We start from the raw sequence: 22,564 nt of genomic DNA, 5'->3' as shown, positions 1-22,564 counted from the left end.
ACTGCAGACAGGAGTATTTCCAGACGTTTTAAAAACCACTGTGATAAAGCCTCTTTTGAAGAAAACCGGGCTCGACCCTTCAGTATTAAATAATTATCGGCCCATATCGAACATACCTTTCATAGCCAAGGTCCTGAAAAAAGTTGTCTACAAACAACTTACTGACTTCATCTTACTTAATAAAAGCTTTGATGTTTTCCAATCAGGCTTTAGACCCTGCCACAGCACTGAAACAGCTTTAATTAAGGTAACAAATGACATCAGGGCAAATTCGGATGCAGGCAAGGTCTCTATATTGGTGTTGCTGGACTTAAGTGCCGCATTTGATACGGTGGACCACAGGATCTTATTACAGAGATTGAAATATTCTGTGGGAATCCATGGTAAGGTCTTTGAGTGGTTTGCATCGTATTTTGAGAACAGAAAATACTTTGTTGAGATTGGAAACTGTGTCTCAGATCACATGACTATGGCCTGTGGGGTCCCCCAAGGGTCAATTCTGGGACCGCTTTTGTTTAACTTGTACATGTTGCCATTATGGCAACTAATACGGGAAAACAATGTTACTTATCATAATTATGCAGATGACACACAGATTTATGTGTCACTAACAGCAGATGAACTCAGTCCAGTGAACTCCCTTTATCACTGTATTGAGCAAATTACCACGTGGATGCAGAATAACATTCTCCAGCTAAATGCTGACAAAACTGAGGTTATAGTTTTTGGCCCACAAATTCAAAGAGAAAGGATTATTAGTCACCTAGAAGCTCGCTCATTACAACCTAAAGATCAGGTTAGAAATCTAGGCGTGATCCTGGACTCAGATTTAAAATTTAGGTGTCAAATTAAATCCATGATATCTTCAGCTTTCTACCACTTAAAAAACTTAGCAAAGATTAAATCAATAGTCTCAAAACATGATTTGGAGATATTGATTCATGCGTTTGTTTCAAGTCGATTAGATTATTGCAATGGCTTGTTCACTGGCCTTACAAAAGAAGCCATACAACAATTGCAAAGCATCCAAAATGCAGCTGCAAGGGTTCTGACTGGAACCAGGAAATATGACCACATTAGTCCAGTGCTTAGATCACTGCACTGGCTTCCTGTTGCCCAGAGAATAGACTTCAAGGCAGCTCTATTAGCCTATAAATCTCTTCATGGTCTTGCCCCACAGTACATTTCTGATATGTTAGTACCCTATGAACCATCCCGCACTCTGAGATCCTCAGGAAAGGGTCTTTTGGAGGCTCCCAAAACAAATTCTGAGCGTGGTAAGGGTACGTTTCAGTATCACGCGGTCTATATCTGGAATAGTCTTCCCATTGAAATTAAACAAGCCTCAACTTTGGCAATTTTTAAGTCTAAACTGAAAACTTTTTTATTCTCTTGTGCTTATGGAAATTGAATTATTTAACTGTATTTTAATCTGTTTTAATTAACTTTTATCGACTTGTTTTTATTTTGTTTTTGAATGTATATATGCCTTTACTGTAATACACATTGGGCTGTCACTGTTACATGAAATGTGCAATACAAATAAAATTGCCTTGCCTTGCCTTGCCTTGCCTTTACCACTTGGACTGAACTTAGAGTGTTTAGACGATGGGTCAGGGATCGCCAATACATTGTTGAAAAGTAAAGCAAAGTATCATAAATGGATGCCGAGGACACTTCTGCTCACATATTGTGCAACGAGCACTGGACAATAGAACAAGGGAAAAATTGGAGAGTGAAGAGGCCACTTTAAGTCCGAAAAAAAACAGGTCAAGTTTTAATACAAGCATTGACGGCAAAAATCTGCAATGTGTCTGCTGTGAGAAATTCCAAGATAACAGTGATGAACAAATCTACACAGCTAGGAGTAATAACTGTGGCAAAACCCTCTACAAATGGGCAATAGATTCAAAGAATTGGGTGGTTCATGCACAATTGAACAGTGCAATCAATGCAGAGGATGCTGCGGCAGGAGATGTGCATTATCACGCATCCTGTTACACAAAGCTGAAGAATGATGCCCATGCAGCCAAGTCCAAGTTGCCAAATGCAGACAAAAGTTCTACCATCCTCTACACATACAATCCCTTGGTTATTGCTCAGCTTGTAGCATTCATGCAGTTAAAGCATTCTGCTTTTAAGCTTGCTGACATGAGGAAGCTTTATGATCGTCGTCTTGAGCAAATGGGCTCTGACTGGATCGGGGTGTATGTGCACCAAACAAGGTTCAAAGAACATCTTATAGAGAAGTTAGGACCTGATTGGTCTGAATATTCTGAGGGTCATGACATTTACATCTCTCACAAAAAGGCAGTTGGAGCAGCTTTAGCACAGACTGCTCATCTTCTGGTGACTGAAGATGAGGCTAAAAAAATAGTTGAAGTGGGACTCATGCTGCGCAGATACATCCTTTTGCAACAGATGCCGTTCAATGGATCATTCAACTCAAACGGTCTAAGTGAGCCAGTTGTCAAGCCTCTACTGACCCTTCTAGACATATTACTCCAAGGTTCGAGCTGTATTGAGAAGCAAATGGAAGAGGATCAAGACAGCAGTAGAGCCAAGCCCAGAGTCGCCTGCACAATCTCTAAGCTGATATGCAGCAATGTAGCAAAGCAATCTAGCAATGCTCTCACTCTGTATCAGAGGAAGGAAAGAGAGACACCCTTTCCACTCTATGTTGGACTGAAACTGCATGCACATGATCGCCAGAAACGCACTGTTAACACATTTCATTCATTGGGCATGTCATTGTCTTATGAACGTGTCATGGATGTCAGGAGGGGACTTGACCTTGCTGTGTCAAGGCGGTTTGCTAAGGATGGAGTTGTTGTGCCTTCAAACATCAAGCGGAGGGTCTTTACTACTGGCGGAGATGATAACATTGATGAAGTAGCCTCTGACCTTGAAAATGACATTATAACAGAGTAATAAGTTCAGAAATAGATTGCTCATCCCCAAAACATGGAGAAAGTGGTTTTATACACAGATCTAGTGCAAACAGTAGCTGAGATATGACATTTTCTACTTCTGATGGCGGCCATGTTGGATTTTGTGCGTAATGGCCAATAGGGGGCTACTAATAATGTGTATGTGGTTGTTTTTGAAAACCTTATGTCTAAACCTAGCCTCATGCTAAATTGCAAAAACTTGTCACAAAGTGCACAGTCTTTATAAATTTTGGGCAATTCCCTCCCTGCTAATGTGGGATGAAGTGATTTTAGTGAAATGTCATGCATTGAAGTTTGAATTTGGTTTAATTTCCAGCCAGAATGGAATGTCACACACAATTAGCTCAAGGAAAATGAAGAAGTTGAAAATCTTAACTTAAAATCTTTAAGTGTTTTTGGTTTCTGGCTCTGACACATGGTGTAAAATTTTTACTTTTCAAAGATAGGCTGCTGTTTAGAGTCAGACTAAGACTCTTTAATTGTCATTCTAACCACGTGAAATGATGACAATGAAACACTTTGACAGGTCTCAGTTTGTAGCGTAAGAAAAACATATCCATACATATACAGTCATGGAAAAAATTACTAAAACACCCAAACCACCAATCACTTATGTTCTTCCATCAATAGCTATGGCATTGTACAGCCAAAAACAGTATTTTCAATCATTCCATGTTTTGTTTTCTGTCTGTTTTAGTCACATGGTACACACAGACGTTAGTACTTGATTGAATAACCATTGTTATTGATGGCTGCAGTCATGCGTCTTGGTATGCTCTCCACCAGCTTCTGACATTGTTCTGCTGTCACAGCAGCCCATTCCTGTTGCAGAAATTCAAACAAATTTGCTTTGTTTATGGGCTTGTTCTCCATTTTGCATTTGATGATTTTCCACAGGTTTTCAGTTGGTTTTAGATCTGGTGACTGAGCAGGCCAAGGCATGGTTCTAATGTTCTAGTCCTCCATCCTGGCTTTAACTGACCTTGCCGTGTGGCAAGGGGCATTGTCTTGTTGAAAAGTGAAGTCATTGTAGGCAGGAAAGAGTTTTCCAGCTGGTGGAAGAAGACTGACCTGGCTCATTGGCCCTCCACACAATCGCATTTGCCCTTACTGTAGGGGCAAGACAGTCTGGTATGTAGGCTTCTCCAGGCTTCCTCCTAACCAGTAAGTTGACTGGACTGAAACTGAATTCATCAATAAATAGAACCTTAGCCCAAACATCAAAAGTCCAATCCTTGTGATCCCCAGCAAAGAGTAACCAGGCTTTCCTCTGTCTTTTGTTGATGAAAGGCTTCTTCCGTGCCACGTGTGACTTCAGACCAGCTTCAACAAGTCAGTTTCCAACTGTCGTCTCATATCTTGACTGTGCCTACTCATTTTTAAGGTCCCTGGAGGTCTGACTATGATTCCTGACACAGGAACAGATGAGTGCACGGTCATCTCGTGGGGTACAAAGACATTTCCTGCTACGACCAGCTCGCAATTTGGTACTACCATGTTGGGTTTGTTTTTTCTTAGTGTAATGGATGGCTGTCTTGGAGATCTTCAGTTTATTTGCTACCTGTCTCTCACTCATGCCAATTACCATGAGTGCCAAGATGGCTGCCTTTGAGGCTTCCCATTGTTCTTTTGTTTGAGGCATTATGTGAGAGCTGACAGCTTCTGAGTTGTGCTGCAGCTTAAATGTAAGCAGGAAACCACTCTAGGCCTTTGCATGTGCAGTGCTGCTTATGGCATGAAATGGCCTCTTATATACCCTGGGAATACAATTAAGCTTAAGCATGTCAAAGAGGACATACCGTATTATGTAATCAACTACATTTTTTATCATGTTCATTGTATTCTTCAGGTAGGACACCTACAGTGGTACAAGGCATTGAAATGAACAAGAAATTGAAGAAAATAAGGGTGGTTCAGTATTTTTTTAACCATGACTGTATATATATATAAGTACATAAGTAAACTATCAGTCAAAAGTTTGGATACATCTTCTCCTGTTAAGGTTTTTCTTTTTTTCATGACCGTTTAAATTGTAGATTCTCACTGAAGGCATCAAAACTATGTATGAACCATATGGAACTAGACAAGCCCTCAGTAGATGGCAGAACCACGCCCATGCATGATATTCTGTATCAATTTTGATCATCCTACATATATCCCTTCCTATACAAATGATGCAATATGCAAGAAATGTGCTAAGTGACCCCTGTGACCTTGACCTTGATCTGCTGACCTCTAACTCCACAACTGAGCAGGGAACCTTAGACCAATCTTCAGTGCCAAGTTTGATTATCCTGACTTCAGCACTTGCAGAGATATCTGAACGGACATACACACACACACACACACACACATACATACTTACCTAGCCAGCCAGATACCGAAGCAAATGCAGTAACCCCGCTGACGTACACGTCAGGCGTGGATAAATAGAAGAGGACTCAGAGAGCGGAGTACTCGCCAAGGCTGTTCAGTCAATGTTTCATTTCTAACAGCTGAAAATTTGGAAAAATCCATCGATCCAGACAATAGGCCACATCATTGCCAAAATCTAATCACTTGATCCTTGTGTCATCCCTGAAAATTTCATCCAAACCTATTTTTGAGTAATGTTGCTAACAGACAGACAGACAGGCAAACCAATGCAGATTGTCACATAACTCTGCTGCGTTCCTTGGTGGAGTAATTAATTAGAATCTAATGGTAAATGAAACTGTAGACCTTTCTTCTCTTCATAAGGGTAAGCTTTCACACAGAGTCAGTTTATCAGCTGCAGCTGTGCCAAGAAGGTGGGAACAGTGTAGACCAGGAACAGCAGACTGGGAGCAAACATACCCTGAAGTTGTGGTGACCAGCTTGTAGTAAACTGATAAAAAGAAGAGTTGTTGGTGTGAACAGAATTAAAAGAAGTAGCTCTTTCATGTAAGCAAGCAATAATTCACATCAATAATCCTTATAGGGTTTATTACAGAATGTTTCCCTCTGTGTAACTATCCTGCTCCTGTTGACAGCTTCGTAACAGCATACATTTAGTGTGTCTTGAATGAACGTCCACTCCCACCTGCTGCCTCCTCACCTTTCATCACTGCTGCCCCCTGGTCTTTCAGAGCCCCGCCCTGCTCCATCCACTAAGGATACCAGAGTTCATGTGGGATAATACTGTGTGTACTGAGTCATGTCTTGTTGATGCGCCTCCTCCCTGCTTCCACTTCTGCTCATTTTCACCTCCAGGCTCAGGAACTATTTCCTTTTAGGGGTTAGGAAAGAAATAAGGCAATCAACAAAACAAAGGTGGTGTTACTTATAACGGTCAGTTCGGGAGGAGATTTTAGGGGTGCATGAGAGGTCAGAGATAATATTTCAGGTGCTGCTGAGCCCATTGGCCAGTAAGAAAATCAGCTTCCATATAGAGAAAGCTGGGGTTTCCTTTGCCCACGGGGAATGCAATATATACCAACTTGTAATGCCAGAAACTGAGCTGCTACCCAAATCTGTCGCTCCCCTCTGTTTCCATCTGCAGCCACAAGGTGAGAAATCTCTTTCTATTGTCTTTATCATTTTTTATTGTCTTTTCACATATGTGGCTCTTATACAAGCTTTCTGGTCCTGTCATTGTGTAGTTCCACACAGTAAAGGAGCTTTATTATTGTTTTGGTTGGAAAATAACAAACTTAATAGAAGAGTAATCATTGAGAGTTAATCTGGTTAATTTGGGGATTGAAGTGGTGACTTTACAGCGTGATGAGGTGTGTTGTCAATGAACTCCAGTGTTGGAAAGTGATAGTCCCTTAGTTTATTGCTGTGTCATCAGAGTTTAATGTGTTGAAGGTCAAAAACTGTCAGAAATGACAATATGTCATTTTTACAAAAAAAATATGTTGTAAAGACAATGAAAATTGTCCAGAATGGCCCAAAAGTTGCCCCAAAATGCACTGTAATTGTTTAGTAATATGCAAAACCTGTTTTGATGTGATGTGACCTGTTTGGGTGATGGATTTGTTTAATGATATTATCTTAAACTTTATGTTTCATACAGATATGTTCACACTTTGCATGCATACATTCAAGACTCCAAAGCAATATGTGTTGATCACTATATCAATCAATAAAACTTTATTTATATAGCACTTTTCATACAAACAGAGTTGCAACACAAAGTGCTTCACAGATTAAAAACAATCCCGCTCCACCCGCTAACCCGTCTTCCCCAAACCCAAAGATATAACACAAAAACACAGTCACACTATAACCAGACCCACACCACCTCTCGCCCTCAACCATACACTAATGCAATGAACATTAAAATATAATATAAGGCTGGGCACAGATGAACCAGAAGAGGAAACGCACCCAAGGAGCCGTCTGCACCGAGAGCAGTATATACACTACTGTTCAAAAGTTTGGGCTCACCCAGACAATTTCATGTTTTCCATGAAAACTCACACTTTTATTCATGTGCTAACAAAATTGTAGAAGGATTTTCTAATCATCAGTTAGCCTTTCAACACCATTAGCTAACACAATGTAGCACAGGAGTGATGGTTCCTGGAAATAGGCCTCTGTACCTCTATGTGGATATTTCATTAAAAATCAGCTGTTTCCAGCTAGAATAATCATTTACCACATTAATAATGTCTAGACTGTATTTCTGATTCATCTCATGTTATCTTCATTGAAAAAAAACTGCTTTTCTTTCAAAAACACAGACATTTCTAAGTGACCCCAAACTTTTGAATAGTAGTGTAAATATAGTATAATGTCTGAATACTGTAAGACATCCAAAATCTGTTTTCTATCCCCTCCAAGGAGGAACAAAATTCTGGATGATTCCAGAGTTTGTGCTGTCTGTGTTCAGTTTAACTGTGGGCTGCATTGCCACTAGATGACATTTTGTGATGGGAGCTTTCTGAAATGTGAATAATTATTTAGGCCAATTAGACAATCATATAACACAAAAAGTCATGAAGAAGAAAGCAACACTATCAATGGAAATAGAAAGAAATGGATATAATTTGGACCATGATGGCCTGGCACGGTGATGATACTTCTGCTTTCAAGGGTTAATTCAAACTAACAAACAAAAAATTACAAATGAAAATGTGTTTGGTTGTGTGAAAAAAGTCAGATGTCTTTGCTGCTGTGGATCCTCACAGGTATTTGATATTTAATGACAGAGGAAGTTTGGTCATCCCTCAGGATAACTGAGACCTGAGATCTAAAATGTGGGAATGCTATGTAGCACTTTAGATTAAAACAATGAAACACCATGCAAGTCATCAGTGTAGCATTTTATACTGAAAACATTTGTTTTTTTGTTTGTTTGTTTGTTTTATTTCATTCATTTGTAAAATAAAAAAAATACAAATAAAAAATATTTCATGTAAATACAACAATCACCAAACACAAATGAAAGGGAGCAGAAAGAAGACAAGTCTTAGACATTGTGTATGTCTTAATCCTACATTTTTCATAGTAATAATAATACTTTTGTTGTGATGTGGTGAATAAAAAGAAAAGAAAACTCCAGTTTACAATTACATCAATGAAAACAAAAGTCTCCTGTAAAATAGGACACAAAACCAGTATGCTGGATTTGTTTGTAATTTGTAAGTAATCTTAGTGTGTAGATGGTGCAGTTCACTTGTTGGTTTAATTTCAGAAATTTTCACAGTCCTTTGAAATGATAAATCTTTTTTGTCTTGTTTGTCAGATTCTGTTTTGGTTAGGAGCCCTCTTGATGTTAAAGGACTTTGAGCAGGTGTAAAGAAAGATCATCCTGCAGAAATGGGATCAGTGCAGATTGTGTCTTTTTTTTTTTGATGGATCGATGTTGGCCATTTATTTAGATGTCTTTTCGTTTGTTGTTTTGTTAAAAATCTAGATCCACATTATTTGGTGCAAACAGCAGAGCCTTTAGTTGTCTACTTTCTGTTTAGATGCAGAGATCTGGATTGTTCTGCTCAGCTTCTATTTTCAGAGGTCTGAGATATCCGTATCAACAGAGGAGATATCAGATGCTTTCTGATAATCTTCCAGATGACAGACTTTTCATGAGAAGGGTGCCCAAGGGAGGACAACTGGACCCCAGATCTTTGTCCCAATTTAGCCATGAGGCTTTTCCTCATGGGGGACAGTTGATGTTAAAGCTGGTATTGTGTTACCTCTAACTGCAGTTATTATTTCTACAAGACCAGACAGAAGCATTCTGGTGGTGCATGTTCTTCAACCTGATGTTAGCTAATGACTTTTCTGTGATTCTGAATAAAGAAAAAAAGGCTATAATAAATAATCATTTATCCATCTCTTTGTCTTTGTACCGTCACCTGTTATTTTTCCCAAATGGAAAATTTTTAGTTTTTCTACAGAGTTTGAAAGCCAAGATGTCGGAGTGAGTAATTCACTGTCACATATTTCTATAAAACCCTGAAAGTTCATCAAACATTACAAACTCAGTAGAATTATATATTGTCTTTTTAAAGTGTTTTCACAAGTTATATTTTTTCAGGAAAAAGATGTCTTCAAGTCGCAAGCATCATCTGAAGGTAAAGATTCCTTTATTTGTTTTACAGTGTTTTATAAAACAAAGATAAAGCCAGGTTTATTGAGGAACAATCTTTATAGTAAGGTTTCAGCACTCGTCAGCGTTAAGATTCCTGATTCAAGCTGTGGACGCAGAGACCATCCGTCCATTATCTACACACCACTTAATCTTCATTAGGGTCATGGGGGACTGGAGTCTATCCCAGCTGACTTAGCGTGAAGGCAGGGGACACCCTGGACAGGTCACCAGTCTATCACAGGGCTACACATAGAGACAAACAATCACACTCACGTTCACACCTACGGATAATTTGTAGTTACCAATTAACCTCAGCATGTTTTTGAACTGTGAGAGGAAGCTAAAGTACCTGGAGAAAACCCAGGCATGCACAGGAGGAAAATGCCAACTCCATGCAGAAAGATCCCAAAAAGGCTGGAACATGAACTGAGGATCTTCTACCTGCAAGGCAAAAGTGCTAACCACCAATCCACTGTGCAGCCCTGCACATGAAAATGCCACTGAAAATTGTCTAAATATTTTCAGTGTGGAATAGTATGTGACATTTCCTGTGTTTTCGCCAGAGTTTGATGCTGGCCATCGCCAAAGGTTTAATAGAGGAGGAAGAGAAGGAGAGGGAGCAGGAAAAGAGGAGGTACATGGCTGAGAGCTGCCCTCCTCCATCAATGCCCAGGAACATGCAGGAGCTGCAGGTCCGTCACAAAGATGAGCTACATCTCACAGAGATGTAGCCCTTTTACCACATAGTGACCAAAATGCACACAAAGACAGACCACCCACTCTCAGACAACAAAACAGTTCCAAATTGCAAACACAATATTACCATATGACAAAATACGGCTCTGTAACATTAGTATTGTGGTAAATGATTTTTCTAGCTGGAAACGACTGATTTTTAGTGGAATATTTTCACAGGGGTACAGAGACCCATTTCCAGCAACCATCACTCCTGTGTTCTAATGGTACATTGTGTTAGCTAACGGTGTTGAAAGGCTAATTGATGATTAGAAAACACTTGTGCAATTATGTTAACACATGAATAAAAGTGTGAGTTTTCATGGAAAACATGAAATTGCCTGAGGGACCCCAAACTTTTGAACAGGAAAGTATGTTTGTCCCATCAATCCATACAATTTTGTTCCACAACCCTACCAGCTTCTGTTTAGAGGTTTGCATGACTGGCAGCCTTGTCTTTTTGTTTTTAAGGTTTATCAAAGGTTTGCATCTTGTGTTAAATCCTCTGAGGTTCAGGAAGTCTTGTATTGATAAGGAAATATGCCGCCCACCATCATGAAGAATACATTTTGGACTTTATGTGCATCTATAAAGGAGTTTTTCTTCACCACAAAAATAGCTGTCCACTCATCCATCATACTTTTAGTTTACCAATGAGTTTTTTGGAGTACACTCTAAACATGCCCTGATATCTCTCTGATCATTTTTGCTTTATTTTTCTTCACTTGCATGTCTTTATTCCTCATATTGATGTCCTTCCTTCATGTCTCAACTCTGAATTATCTCTGGCATTAGCTCTTCTGAAATACCTCTTCTGTGTATATAAGGCTCACAGGTCCCCAAGAAACATTATGTAGCAAAGTGCCCAATAACATGTGAAACCTTTTTTATTTGACCATAATGTGTTGAAAAGGCTCCATCTATAAATTAAATTGGATAATCTAATGTTGTATCCAATACTTTATTGCTATTAGTATTTGCTGAAGCACATGAAGAACAAAAATATATGTACACTGATGTTCAAAAATTTGGCATCATCCAGACAATTTCATGTTTTCCATGAAATTCATGTGCTAGCATGATTGTACAACTGTTTTCTAATCATCAGTTAGCCTTTCAAAACCATTAGCTAACACGATGTATCATTAGATTACAGGCAGAGATGGTTGCTGGAAATAGGCCCCTGTACCCCTATGTAGGTATTTCATTAAAGATCAGCCGTGTCCAGTTAGAATAGTCATTTACCACATTAACAATGTGTAGTCTGTATTTCTGAATAATGTAATGTTATCTTCATTGAAAAAAAAAAAGGTTTTCTTGTGAAAATAAGGTAATTTCTAAATGACGCCAAACTTTTGAACGGTAGTGTATTTGTCCAAATTGGGGCTCTCAATATCAGATTTTCAAGGTAACAGTATAATTATATCTATAAAACTTTTTAAAAAAAAAAAAATATCAGTAAAATTCATATTTGTGTACTGAATGTTTTGTCTCCTTTTTTGGTGACTTTAACAAAAAATACAAATGTAGGTGGAGACAGAGTGTATAGCCACAACTGTAATGTATGTTGTTCCTATGGAGACTCATTCAGATAGTTATTGTACTGGATTTTATATGATATTATCATATGTGTGTTTATACAACATATTAATAGTTATTTTTTACATATCAAGGTCATTGTTGTTTATTGTGACACCAATAGTCTGAATAGACTGGACTGTCCTGCATGTAAGGTAACGCACAGCTCAGGTTAATAGATGTTACAGGGGCCACAGTGCAAAGATATAATTCACAGTTTAACCACACATTTGTGTCTGTGTTCAGGAGCTGTGCAGGGAGATTCATCACAAAATCGATGCCATCGATGAGGAGCGATATGACCTGGAGATGAAAGTCATCAAAGCCAACAAGGAGGTAGAAGATAATCCATGTAGAAGCCTCAGGGGATTTGTCATTATGAACTCAAGCAGTGCTTTCAAACATTGTTTAATCTGATGTAACTGGCTTTATTTATTTATTTTAATCTCCCACGGGCAGTCAGTGTATCATGTTAACCTTTGCTTAACTGTTTATAGAATGATTCAAAATACACTGCTGTCCCCAGAACTGTTACTGTACTTCCACTGCCAGGACAAACAATTTTAGCTTCATTTTAAACTGGTAAGGCTATAAGAACACATATAAGAGACATGTTTTGCTCCACTTTCGTATTCCAAATCCAAATGAGAGTTAAATCCTGCAATATTCTCTTTTCAGTTTGTATTTTTATTCAGCTGTAAATATCTCTTTCCTCTCGACTATCAGTCAAATTGGGCTGGAGTTGTTTGCTGTAAACTTTCATTGTGGCTCCCGCATTCCACTTTCCCAGATCGATGACCTGAAGATCAAAGTTCAGGACTTGATGGGGAAATTCAAGAAACCTGTCCTGAAGAAAGTACGTATGTCCGCTGATGCCATGCTCAAAGCTCTGTTGGGCTCCAAACACACAGTAAACCTGGACCTGAGGGCCAACCTGAAGCAGGTCAAGAAGGAGGTGAAAGAGGAGGTGAGTTATACCTATATTGTCAAGTCAACTTTATTTATATCGCACATTCAAAAACAACTCAGGTTGACCAAAGTGCTTTACAGGCTCAAATTAGATACACAACATAATCTGTGAGGAAACATGCAGAGCGAAATAAATAATGCCATATACTGAATTCAATTAAAAGCCAGAGAGTGCAAATGTGTCTTCAGTACGCACTTGAACGTATCAAGAGACCAAGCGGTTTTAATTTGAACAGGTAAATGATTCCACAGACTGTGTACAGACACAGAAAAGGACTGGTGGCCTCTGCTTCTGAGTCTGGCTCTGGGAACTTTGAGTGCCATGGGGCGGCATAGGTCAGTGGGTAGAGTGGCTGTCTCGCAACCGGAGGGTTGCGGTTCGATCCCCCGGCCTGTTGTGCTCATGTCAAAGTGTCTCTGAGCAAGACACCTAACCCCTAATTGCTCCTGATGGCTTGTGGTTAGCGCCTTGCATGGCAGCTCCTGCGTTTGGTGAATGTGATGTATCATGTAAAGCGCTTTGGATAAAAAAAGCGCTATATAAATACAACCAGCGCTAAAACTGGAGCATTGACATGTAAAAGCTCAGATAAATAAGAAATAAGAAGCTGTCAACCCATTTAAATCTTAAAAATACTTCTGAACCAGACAGGAAGCCAGTGGAGTAGGGCTACAATTGGAGTGATGTGGTCCTGTTTCTTTGTCCTTATTAGAAACCAGACAACAGCATTTTATACTAGTTCGAGCTGACAAAGAGACATCTGATCAAGACCTGCATTTAGAGAGTTGCAGTAGTCTATCCTCGATATGATAAAGGCATGTATTACTCTCTCAAATTCACTGTGAGACAAATAGGACTTTACTTTGGCCAACAGCCTCAACTGAAAGAAGCACTGTCAAAAATTACTATGAGATTTTTTGAAGATGGTCGATTGTAGACATCCAGAGGGCCAAGAGCACTGACACAGTCAACTAATTAGTCTCGATAACTAAAAACAACAGTCTCAGTCTTGGTTGCGTTGAGACAAAGAAAGTTATTATCCACCCATGATTTCAGACCCTCTAGGCAGTTTAGTAATAGCTGCAATGAACCTGCAGTTTTGGGTCTGATGGACAAGCAAATCTCAACATCGTCTACAAAACACTGGCAGGAAATGCGATATTTGTTGAAAATACACCCCAGGGATAGAATGTACAAAGAAAATAGTCAGGAGTGTAGTAAATCTGTGTGCTTGACTGAATCAACTAGTGATGTTTGAGGTAGCAGGTAGTGTCCCATGGATAAAGTAAAGTACATAACAAAGTGGCCATAAAGCTATGATCTTTCTCATTTTCTGTTTTGTTTTTTCTTTTCACCTGCTGTCATTATCACTGGCTATATTATATTCATGTTAAAAGTCTTCATCCCAGGTGCGAGTGACCCATAAACAGGGGCTATAGTCCCCTACACAGCGGTCATGGGTTCGAATCCAGCCCATGGCCGTTTGCTGCATCTAATTTCCCCACTCTTCTACCCACATTTCCTGTCTCTCACTCTCCAATGTCCTATACAAAAAAGGCCCAAAAAATAACTTTAAAAAGTATTTTTCTATTCCACTTTACTTAACGTACATTTCACAAACAGAAACAGACAAGCAACTTACAACTTACAAATCTGCTAGGTTTGGATTCTGAATACAGCAGTCCTCCTATCATATTCTTTTAACCCTTAGCGCCCAACAGACACACATTGTGTCCCAATTCACATCCATTCTTCTTGGTTGAAGTGATGATGAAGTATTTATTGCAGCAAAGTGTAGCACATGGCAAATAAAACCACATGATGAACTACTTACAAAATTATCAGTGATGTTAATATCTATTCAATGTCATCATTTTGTTTTAAATTTAGCATTGCTTCATGTATGTTTTAGCATAGCTTTCTGCATCACCAAACTGATAGCTCAAATTGCTATATGTATCCCAGCACATTCTGTCATATTTCCAAAAATCCTATAATAAATCTATCAAACATACAGCCCGTGGGCCAAATCTGGCCCGCCAAAGGGTCCAATCCAACCCACTTTTTGTCTTTATTATATTATTATTTTTTGGCTTTATTGGATAGGAGAGAAGAGTTGGGGGAAGACATGCAGCAAAGGGCCGCGAGCAGGAATCAAACCTGGGCCGCTGCGTCGGAGACCAGCCACTATACATGATTCGCCTGCTTAACCCATTGAGCTATACAGGCGCCCCCTGACTCACTTTTCAAAGTGTAAAAAAATTACAGAGAAGACATTAACTGCACATTGTAAATTTGTAAAATTGTAAATTTTGAATAATTTGCAGAATTTGACAAGTTGTTTTGATCATAAAGTTAAATATTATTGCTCACTTCCAGATACCTGTGACTAAATGTTTTGTGCCTGCCACTGTATCGGTTTTTCAAGGCTCTGCTCTTTTGTTATATGCTGCCAAGTATGTACACAGTTTTTGTGCATTTTTTGTAAAGATTTCTATTTACGTGTTTTACTCTACTATTTAGCTATTTTTTATTCTTATTTTATTTTCTTAACTTATTTATCTTTTATGTTTAAAAGGGAGAAAGTCATCCAGAATTCCATTGTACACTGTGCACGATGACAATAAAGCTATCTTATCTTATCTTATCTTATCTTATCTTATCTTATCTTATCTTATCTTATAAAGTTCATTTAATGTTAACATTTCAGAATGCACTTTTTTTGCACTAAAAAATGGAAGAATTAGGAGTTGTGGTTATTTATTTATACGTTATTATCCTCTGATTTTACCGGTCAGGAATTGGACCGGTAAAATCAGATTGGGTTGAATGTGGCCCCTGAACTAAAATTATTTTGACACCCTTGTAATAAAAAAATAAATAAATAAATAAAAAATAAAAATACAGCTAAAATCATTATTAACTATTATTATACTTCTGTTTTCTGGCAGTTCATCAACATGCGTCTTACTGTGCTTCTAATTTTGATTTTTTTAAAATGAAAACTAGGCTCTGCTATGTCCTCACTCAAAGGAAAGTAGGATTACCAGACCAATTATTATGTACTTGAGATTTTGGCTCAGCTGATATTTCAGAATCCCTGATTTAATGATGTAGTTTCATGAAATTTCCTGACTGTGCTGTGATTGTGTGGTATTCCAGGATAAGGAACTCCGTGATGTCGGTGACTGGCGCAAAAACATTGAAGACAAATCTGGCATGGATGGAAGGAAGAAGATGTTTGAGGCTGAGGCTTGAACAAGCACCAGCAACATTTTTTTTAAGTCTCTGTCATTGACTAGATTTTACTGGTTTAACTCCTGTTTAGATTGGACAGATTCATTTTTGAACCACCTTGTAAGCTGTAGAAACTACACTTGAATAAAAAAAATTAGCAGCATGTGCTGAATGACCTTTTTTGTCTTGCTTATTGGAATATCACAGCTTTTGTAAGATTGATCAAAAACAATAGTTTTCAGTTTAACAGTTGTCTAACATCAATACATACAGAATATAAAATACAAACATATAAACCATAATCTTTTTGGTAATGACACTGTAATTAGTTAGAAATTCCAATTTAAATTCCTCAGAGATGATTCTTGTGAGTCCTAGCTCAACATGGTACCTGATTCAGCTGAGATTTAATGGCTGAAATTAAAAACTGCCTTGGAAAAACTGTTAATTTGGAGTTCTTAGTGTATAAACAGAACAACAGAATCTTAAAATGTTAAAAACCTTGATTTGCTAAACATCTGAGACCTAGACTTGTCAGGCACGTGTTTGAAAACTTTGGGAATTATTAGGATGCTGGGTTGTTGAACCCAAAAGCAGGCACACAGAGGCAGGCGGATACTTTGAACAAAGATTTAACAAACAAAACCAAAAGCTAAAGCAAAGCAAACTCCATACAGGGAGTAAACTAATAAATTAAACAGGGCTTCAAACTAAACTAGAGCAAGAACAAAAACAGGCCATGACATGGGCTTAAAACTAAACACAAACGGAGTGACTCACAAACTCGAGTCCAGGGACTGGGAGCCAAGGCGAGGACAGAGGGAAAGTTCTGGGGACAGGGCAGGCGGCTGCCTGAACGCAGCAGGGACAGAGTTCCGGAGCTGGGCCGGGCAGGAAGGAGCAGACGGGGAAATCCAGAGCGGGGGGGACAGAGACCGGATTTACTCCGGGGAAACTTTTTCGCACTCCGTGCAACATCGTTCTGGAGCACCGAAGAAAATCAACGGTGTTGCAGCACTTCTCCACGACGAAGCACAGCAAAAGGTTTGCTGAACACAAAGGAGTCAAACAACTTACAGTAATGGACGCAGCTTCCAAGACAGTTGCGAGGCAAACGAGAAACGAGGTGAGTAACGATTGAAGCCAATAACGAACTAATATGAAAACTGAATGAGACGGAGAATGTGTGTGTGTGTGTGTGTGTGTGTGTGTGTGTGTGTGTGTATGTGCACGAGTGAGTGCGCTGTGGGGGTGGGTATGTGTGTGAGTGAAGGAGCGCACCGGGGTGTGTGTGGTTAAACCCAAATTACAATTTCTTAAAAAATGAATAGGAAAGTGTTTTAACCTCAGTAAGGGATGTGTGTGCAAGAGTGTAAGATCGAGATGGATGGAGAAGAGAGACAAAGGGTGAAAGTGAGGGAGAGAGGATGCAAAAAAGAGAGGGGGAAGAGATTGAAAAGAGAAGGAGTAAGATGTGGATAGAGGAAAATAAAGCGAGAGTGGGGAAGGGAGAGAGGATGAGAGATAGAAAGTGAGGGAGAGAAAGGATGACATAGAAAGGGATTGAGAAAGAGACAGAAGAGAGGGAGTGAGATGGAGACAATGAGAGAGAAATAAAAATTGAGAGAATACATAATACAGCCCAATAGTAAAAAAAATGTTTTGTTTGTTTACAGATTTGTGAGTCCTGGGTTGCCACATGCACTGCGGTAAACATTCCACTCTCTAAGAGCGACCATCCAGTGATGAGAAAATTCCAGAATGAAAGCGTAATCAATGGCGGAGCCATTCCAGGATTTCACCAGCTGCAAGATCATTACTTAGGAGCAGTATACGAGAAGCAAAAAGAAGAGTTGGCTGGAAAACCTGTTGCTGTTGTATTTGATGAGACTCCAGATGTAGAGGGGCGATGTGTGCTGAACATCCTGCTTGCACCACTTGTAAAGGATAATTCTGGTCGCATTTTGGCCTACCTTGCAGACACTGTGTTTCTCGAAGAGTGCAATCATTCACTGTATCTATGGCTGTTGTGAAATGCCTACAAGATTACGGCATTCCAAATGAAGATGTTATTGTGTTTGACACAGATAATGCAGCCTATATGAAGAAGGCATTCAAATCTGCTCTGCAGGCACTGTACCCCAACTCACTGCACATCACATGCCTGGCACACATAATGAGCTTCATTGGAAATGCCTTCCGCAAACCTTTTGATCAGTTGAACCGCTTCATGGTGAGCTTCTCCCAGATGTTCTTCAATGCTGGATCACGCAAGAGACGATACCTCTCCTTCATGGCAAACAAGCTGCCAAGAAAAAAGGTGACCATGCCTCCAAACCCCTGTGCAACACGATGGAACGCCTGGTTCTTTGCTGTACAATACCACAGGGAGTACTTTGGACTCTACAAGGAGTTCATCGAGATGGAAACACAGGTAGATAAATATGTGACTTCACATAACAGTAATTATCCCTTTCTATACCAATTAGGCTTCTTACATCTGTTAACACAAACATGAACAAGTTAAATGATATCAAAGTAAAAAAAATGTAGTAACAGTTAACACTTACTAAAGTTCTTCTAAAACTCTTAGATTTCAAGGTCTCCCCTCAGAGTTACAGACTTGTAAGAGGTCAATTTAGACCCCCTTAAGAAACCTGCAGAGTCCCAGGAATTTACTTTGAAAACCACTGACTTACTGTACTGTATATTTGACCTAACTACTTTCTTTCTCTTTTCTTTCTCTTTGTGTGGTTTTCATTCTCAGGTGTGTGGCAGAAGTGTACCACAGTCTATGGAGAAACTCCACGAGATGCTTCAGAACCCTAACCTGGCTCAATCCCTGAATGTGCAGATCAATGTCATGGCTGACAAGTGTAGGAACATCATCAATCTACTCGACATCTTCGAGAGTAGACGTCCAGTGACTACAAAGATCTTCAATTATCTGGAGGACATGCAGGTGGTCATTGCAGCCAACAAAGAGCTGCAGTTAGAGGTATGCGACGAATACTTCTGTGGGTTTGACCTATCACACCCAATGAAGACCGCCATCCTCCAAACAGTTGGCAATGTTTGATGTCTTCAATGCTGAAGAAAAGCTCAGCAAGTATATGTCAGATGGGCAGCCAGCCATAGGGTTTCTCCAGGAGGTCAGGGTGTTTGATCCCTGTAACATTGTATTCCTAGACAATTCTGTAGAAAGCTACAAGGCCATTCCAGGTTTCTCGCATGTGCCAAATGATGAGTTTACCTTGTACATCACAGCCCTGGGTCCAGCAGCACTCAGAGCTGCACAATCTGGCGTGGTAGATCTGGATCTTTTCTGGGATGGCCCTCAGGATAGACTTCCTGCTCTTTCTGTCTTGGCACGAAGATACAAAGATGCTGTCTCTAACTCAGCAGATGCTGAAAGGAGCAACAGTATCTACAAGTTGGTGTTGAGCAACAGAAGGAGGTCAACAACCAATGAAAACTTGAAGGCATTGGTCTTCTTGTGCCACAACCATCACATCTGGAGTGGCGCGTTTGAGAGGGACGAAAGAGAGAGGGAGATAGAGGAGGAGGACGAGGAGTGAGAGGGCATGGACGTTGAGGAAGAGGGGATCGAGGATAATTAATAATTTCGATTTGATTGTACTCTGATTGTTGTTTATTTTTTGTTTCCTCTATTTTTGTCATTTAATTTTTCAGAAACTGATGCATTATTTTGAGAGAGAGGGAGAAGGGACAGGAGATAGGATTGGATCATTATTTTTTGTGACCTAATTTTTTCATGCACCAGAGATTGCACTTTGTTTTATTTTGTTATTGCATATATGCACTTGTTTTGTACATTATTGCATATCAATATGGTATTGTTCAATGATTGCACTGAGCAGGGTTCCCCAAAGTGCAATAAGGCTCTTATATTTAGACCAGGGGCCTGTTTCATGAAGCAGGTTCACTGAAAACTCTGACTTTCTTAACCCTGAAATGAGGGAAACTCAGAGTTTTCCGTTTCACGAAGCAAGGTAACTCTAACCAGGGAATGCAGGGTAACTCTAGCCTGTTTCACAAAGAGGGGTAACTTAAACTCTCGGCCAGTTACTGCAGTAACAGACTCTATGACTCTAATCTGGTCGCCAGCAGGTTTATCTGAGAAAACCTCGAGTTTCTCTCCGTCTCCGCCCTCTTTCAGCCACACACGCTGTTTCATTTCCTCATTTATTCAGTCAGTAAGCGGGCGAGTTTTGGCGTAGAACAGCATTTATTAACGATCCAGTGGATAAAGGAGCAGCATTACTGCACAGATAATTAAATATTCATCGGTAGATTATCAGACCGCGCATAAATGTTCTCGCATTTCTGGACAATTATCTTTTTGAGCAGTACCGTTTCGTAATCGTTTCAAGTCCATAATCTACATAAACAACCTAATCCGTCCTTACATTTACATTACCAGCCACAGTCATGCTCTCACATCCAGCAGATATTGTGTGTTGCGCTGCGGTTCTTTGCAAATGGAAGTTTTTATATGATGTCGGAGATGCAGAGCACTTAAGTAAGACAACTGTATGCAGGACAGTCAGAAAAGTTTTCCTGGTCCTGAAACGACTTTTACTCATCATTGTGGTTTTCCTGGACACAAACCTGTCAGAGCATCAAGGAGGAGTTCCACAGGATTGCAATTGCATGATGTAGAGATCTGTTAAATTCATTTTAAATCATATTCTGTTAATGACATTGTGCTGCAACCTGAGACTGGGATTAGTCATTTTAATTTCTTTTAGGATTTCCCAGTGTGATTGGCTGCATAGATGCACACACATCCCCATCACAGCTCCCTCACATCATGAATAGGAAGTCCATTCACAGCATAAATGTGCAGGTAGGCTACAGGTAGACTGACTACTGTTTCTAAATGTTAAAGACTGCATCATAGTTCAACATCTGTCATTCTCTGCACTGCCCAGATCATATGTGATGCTGCATACATCATTTCTAATGTAGAGGCCACGTGGTCTAGATCTGTTCATGACTCCAGGATTTATGGAGAGTCTAACCTGAGCAACAGACTGCAGCATGGTCAGCAGCCTAAAGATTTTCACAATAGAATTCTCTTGTCTCCCTCCTTTAATATGCTCTGATGTATCCACTATACGTTACAGGAGAGTTTGATGGCCTTCTGCTGGGTGACAGGGGTTACCATGCCAACCCAGGCTGATGACCTCATACCCTGAGGAGAGGAACACACTGACCTACAAACTGAAGACCCAGATGATGACCCCATCCACCTGCAGCTATCCAGGACAGCAGAGCAGTCAGAGACACCGTATGCAATAATCACTTTAGAGTTTAAGTCACCATCATCAGCAAATAAAGACATGATACACATTTCATTTGGTCTTCTTTATCTCCTACAAATAAAAGAGACAGTTCAGTTAATGTTCCAGTAGTTAACATAATTCACCTGTGACCATCACCCACCTCTAACTTGTGCTCCAGTATTTCAATTTCCAGATCTGCCCTCCTAATCTGTTTTTTTTTTTTTTTTTTTCTCAGCAAATGCAGTTTGTAAATTCGTTTTACTGATAACTGGGAATACATAGAGGATATTAAATTATGCAGTTGCACATGAATTCCACAGAATGAACCTCTGGTGTTTCCTGAACGTCCATCTCACTGTGTCAGTCTGTGCAGTGGAAGTTGAGGGACCATCCTGCTGCTGTCCAGCCATGCTCTGTTAAAAGGGACAAGAATGTGCAATACTTCAGTGGAGCCTGAATGTCACACTCTACATTCCAAGAGCATGTTAAGAAATGTGAATGGGAAGAGAACTATCAGTAACATACCTCAATATGCTTTTCTGGATCCCCCTCTGTAAAGGCAGCAGACACAGTTTCATCCTCTTCATCCTAGATCAGTGATATGTTTCAGTACACTTAAACTACCATTTGGATAAATCTTTGGAGTATTGCCTACTTACAGTTACAAGGTCTGTGGTGTGAAGGGGCCATAAGACAAAAAAAAGGCTCTTGTGTCTTTTATATGTATATATATATATGTATATATATATATATATATGTATATATATATATATATATATATATATATATATATATGGCATGCCATATGCCATTTAGGAAATTATATATTGAATGAAAGTCGATATATATATAATGAAAGTCGATATATATATAATGAAACTTGATATATATATAATGAAAGTTGATATATATAATGAAAGTTGATATATATATATATAATGAAAGTTGAGATATATATATCATGAAAGTTGATATATATATAATGAAAGTTGAGATATATATATATATAATGAAAGTCGATATATATATATATATAATGAAAGTCGATATATATATAATGAAAGTCGATATATATTGAATGAAAGTCGGAATATATGGAATGAAAGTCGGAATATAGAATGTTCAGATTTTCATTCCATCTATTCAAAGTTTCATTCCATATATTCAGACTTTTCCTACTGAGCCCTGGAAGGACATGGCAAACAAAAACAGGAACCTTATTGGA

General features: G+C 39.3%; 1 protein-coding gene and 1 long non-coding RNA gene across 3 annotated transcripts; both read left to right on the top strand.

The window, feature by feature from the left end:
- The first annotated feature begins 5,539 nt into the window (after positions 1-5,539).
- Positions 5,540-16,206, top strand: LOC110964572 (troponin I, fast skeletal muscle-like). Its single transcript, XM_022213350.2, has 7 exons — positions 5,540-6,478; positions 9,306-9,339; positions 9,457-9,493; positions 10,074-10,202; positions 12,070-12,159; positions 12,614-12,790; positions 15,956-16,206. The coding sequence occupies exons 1-7, from the start codon at positions 6,415-6,417 to the stop codon at positions 16,049-16,051; spliced, it is 627 nt and encodes a 208-aa protein (XP_022069042.2). The 5' UTR covers positions 5,540-6,414; the 3' UTR covers positions 16,052-16,206.
- A 785-nt stretch (positions 16,207-16,991) lies between these two features.
- LOC110964568 (uncharacterized) lies at positions 16,992-21,746 on the top strand. 2 transcript variants are annotated; one of them, XR_007943634.1, is made up of 4 exons: positions 16,992-17,156; positions 17,707-18,464; positions 18,798-21,097; positions 21,181-21,746. It is a non-coding gene; the product is annotated as an uncharacterized LOC110964568 (long non-coding RNA). The 2 variants fall into 2 exon arrangements; XR_007943633.1 differs by having other exon boundaries at positions 18,798-21,746.
- The last annotated feature ends 818 nt before the right edge of the window (positions 21,747-22,564 follow it).

This window comes from Acanthochromis polyacanthus, chromosome 8, assembly GCF_021347895.1.
Source record: "Acanthochromis polyacanthus isolate Apoly-LR-REF ecotype Palm Island chromosome 8, KAUST_Apoly_ChrSc, whole genome shotgun sequence".
Classification (NCBI taxonomy): domain Eukaryota; kingdom Metazoa; phylum Chordata; class Actinopteri; family Pomacentridae; genus Acanthochromis; species Acanthochromis polyacanthus.
Note: the sequence above shows the minus strand (reverse complement) of the source record. Positions and strands in the feature narration are given on the sequence as shown.

Coding starts and splice junctions, on each gene's coding strand:
- LOC110964572 (XM_022213350.2), top strand. CDS start 6,415: ATGCCAGAAACTGAGCTGCTACCCAAATCTGTCGCTCCCCTCTGTTTC. Junction 12,160..12,613: donor TCATCAAAGCCAACAAGGAG/GTAGAAGATAAT, acceptor CCACTTTCCCAG/ATCGATGACCTGAAGATCAA. Junction 12,791..15,955: donor AGAAGGAGGTGAAAGAGGAG/GTGAGTTATACC, acceptor GTGGTATTCCAG/GATAAGGAACTCCGTGATGT.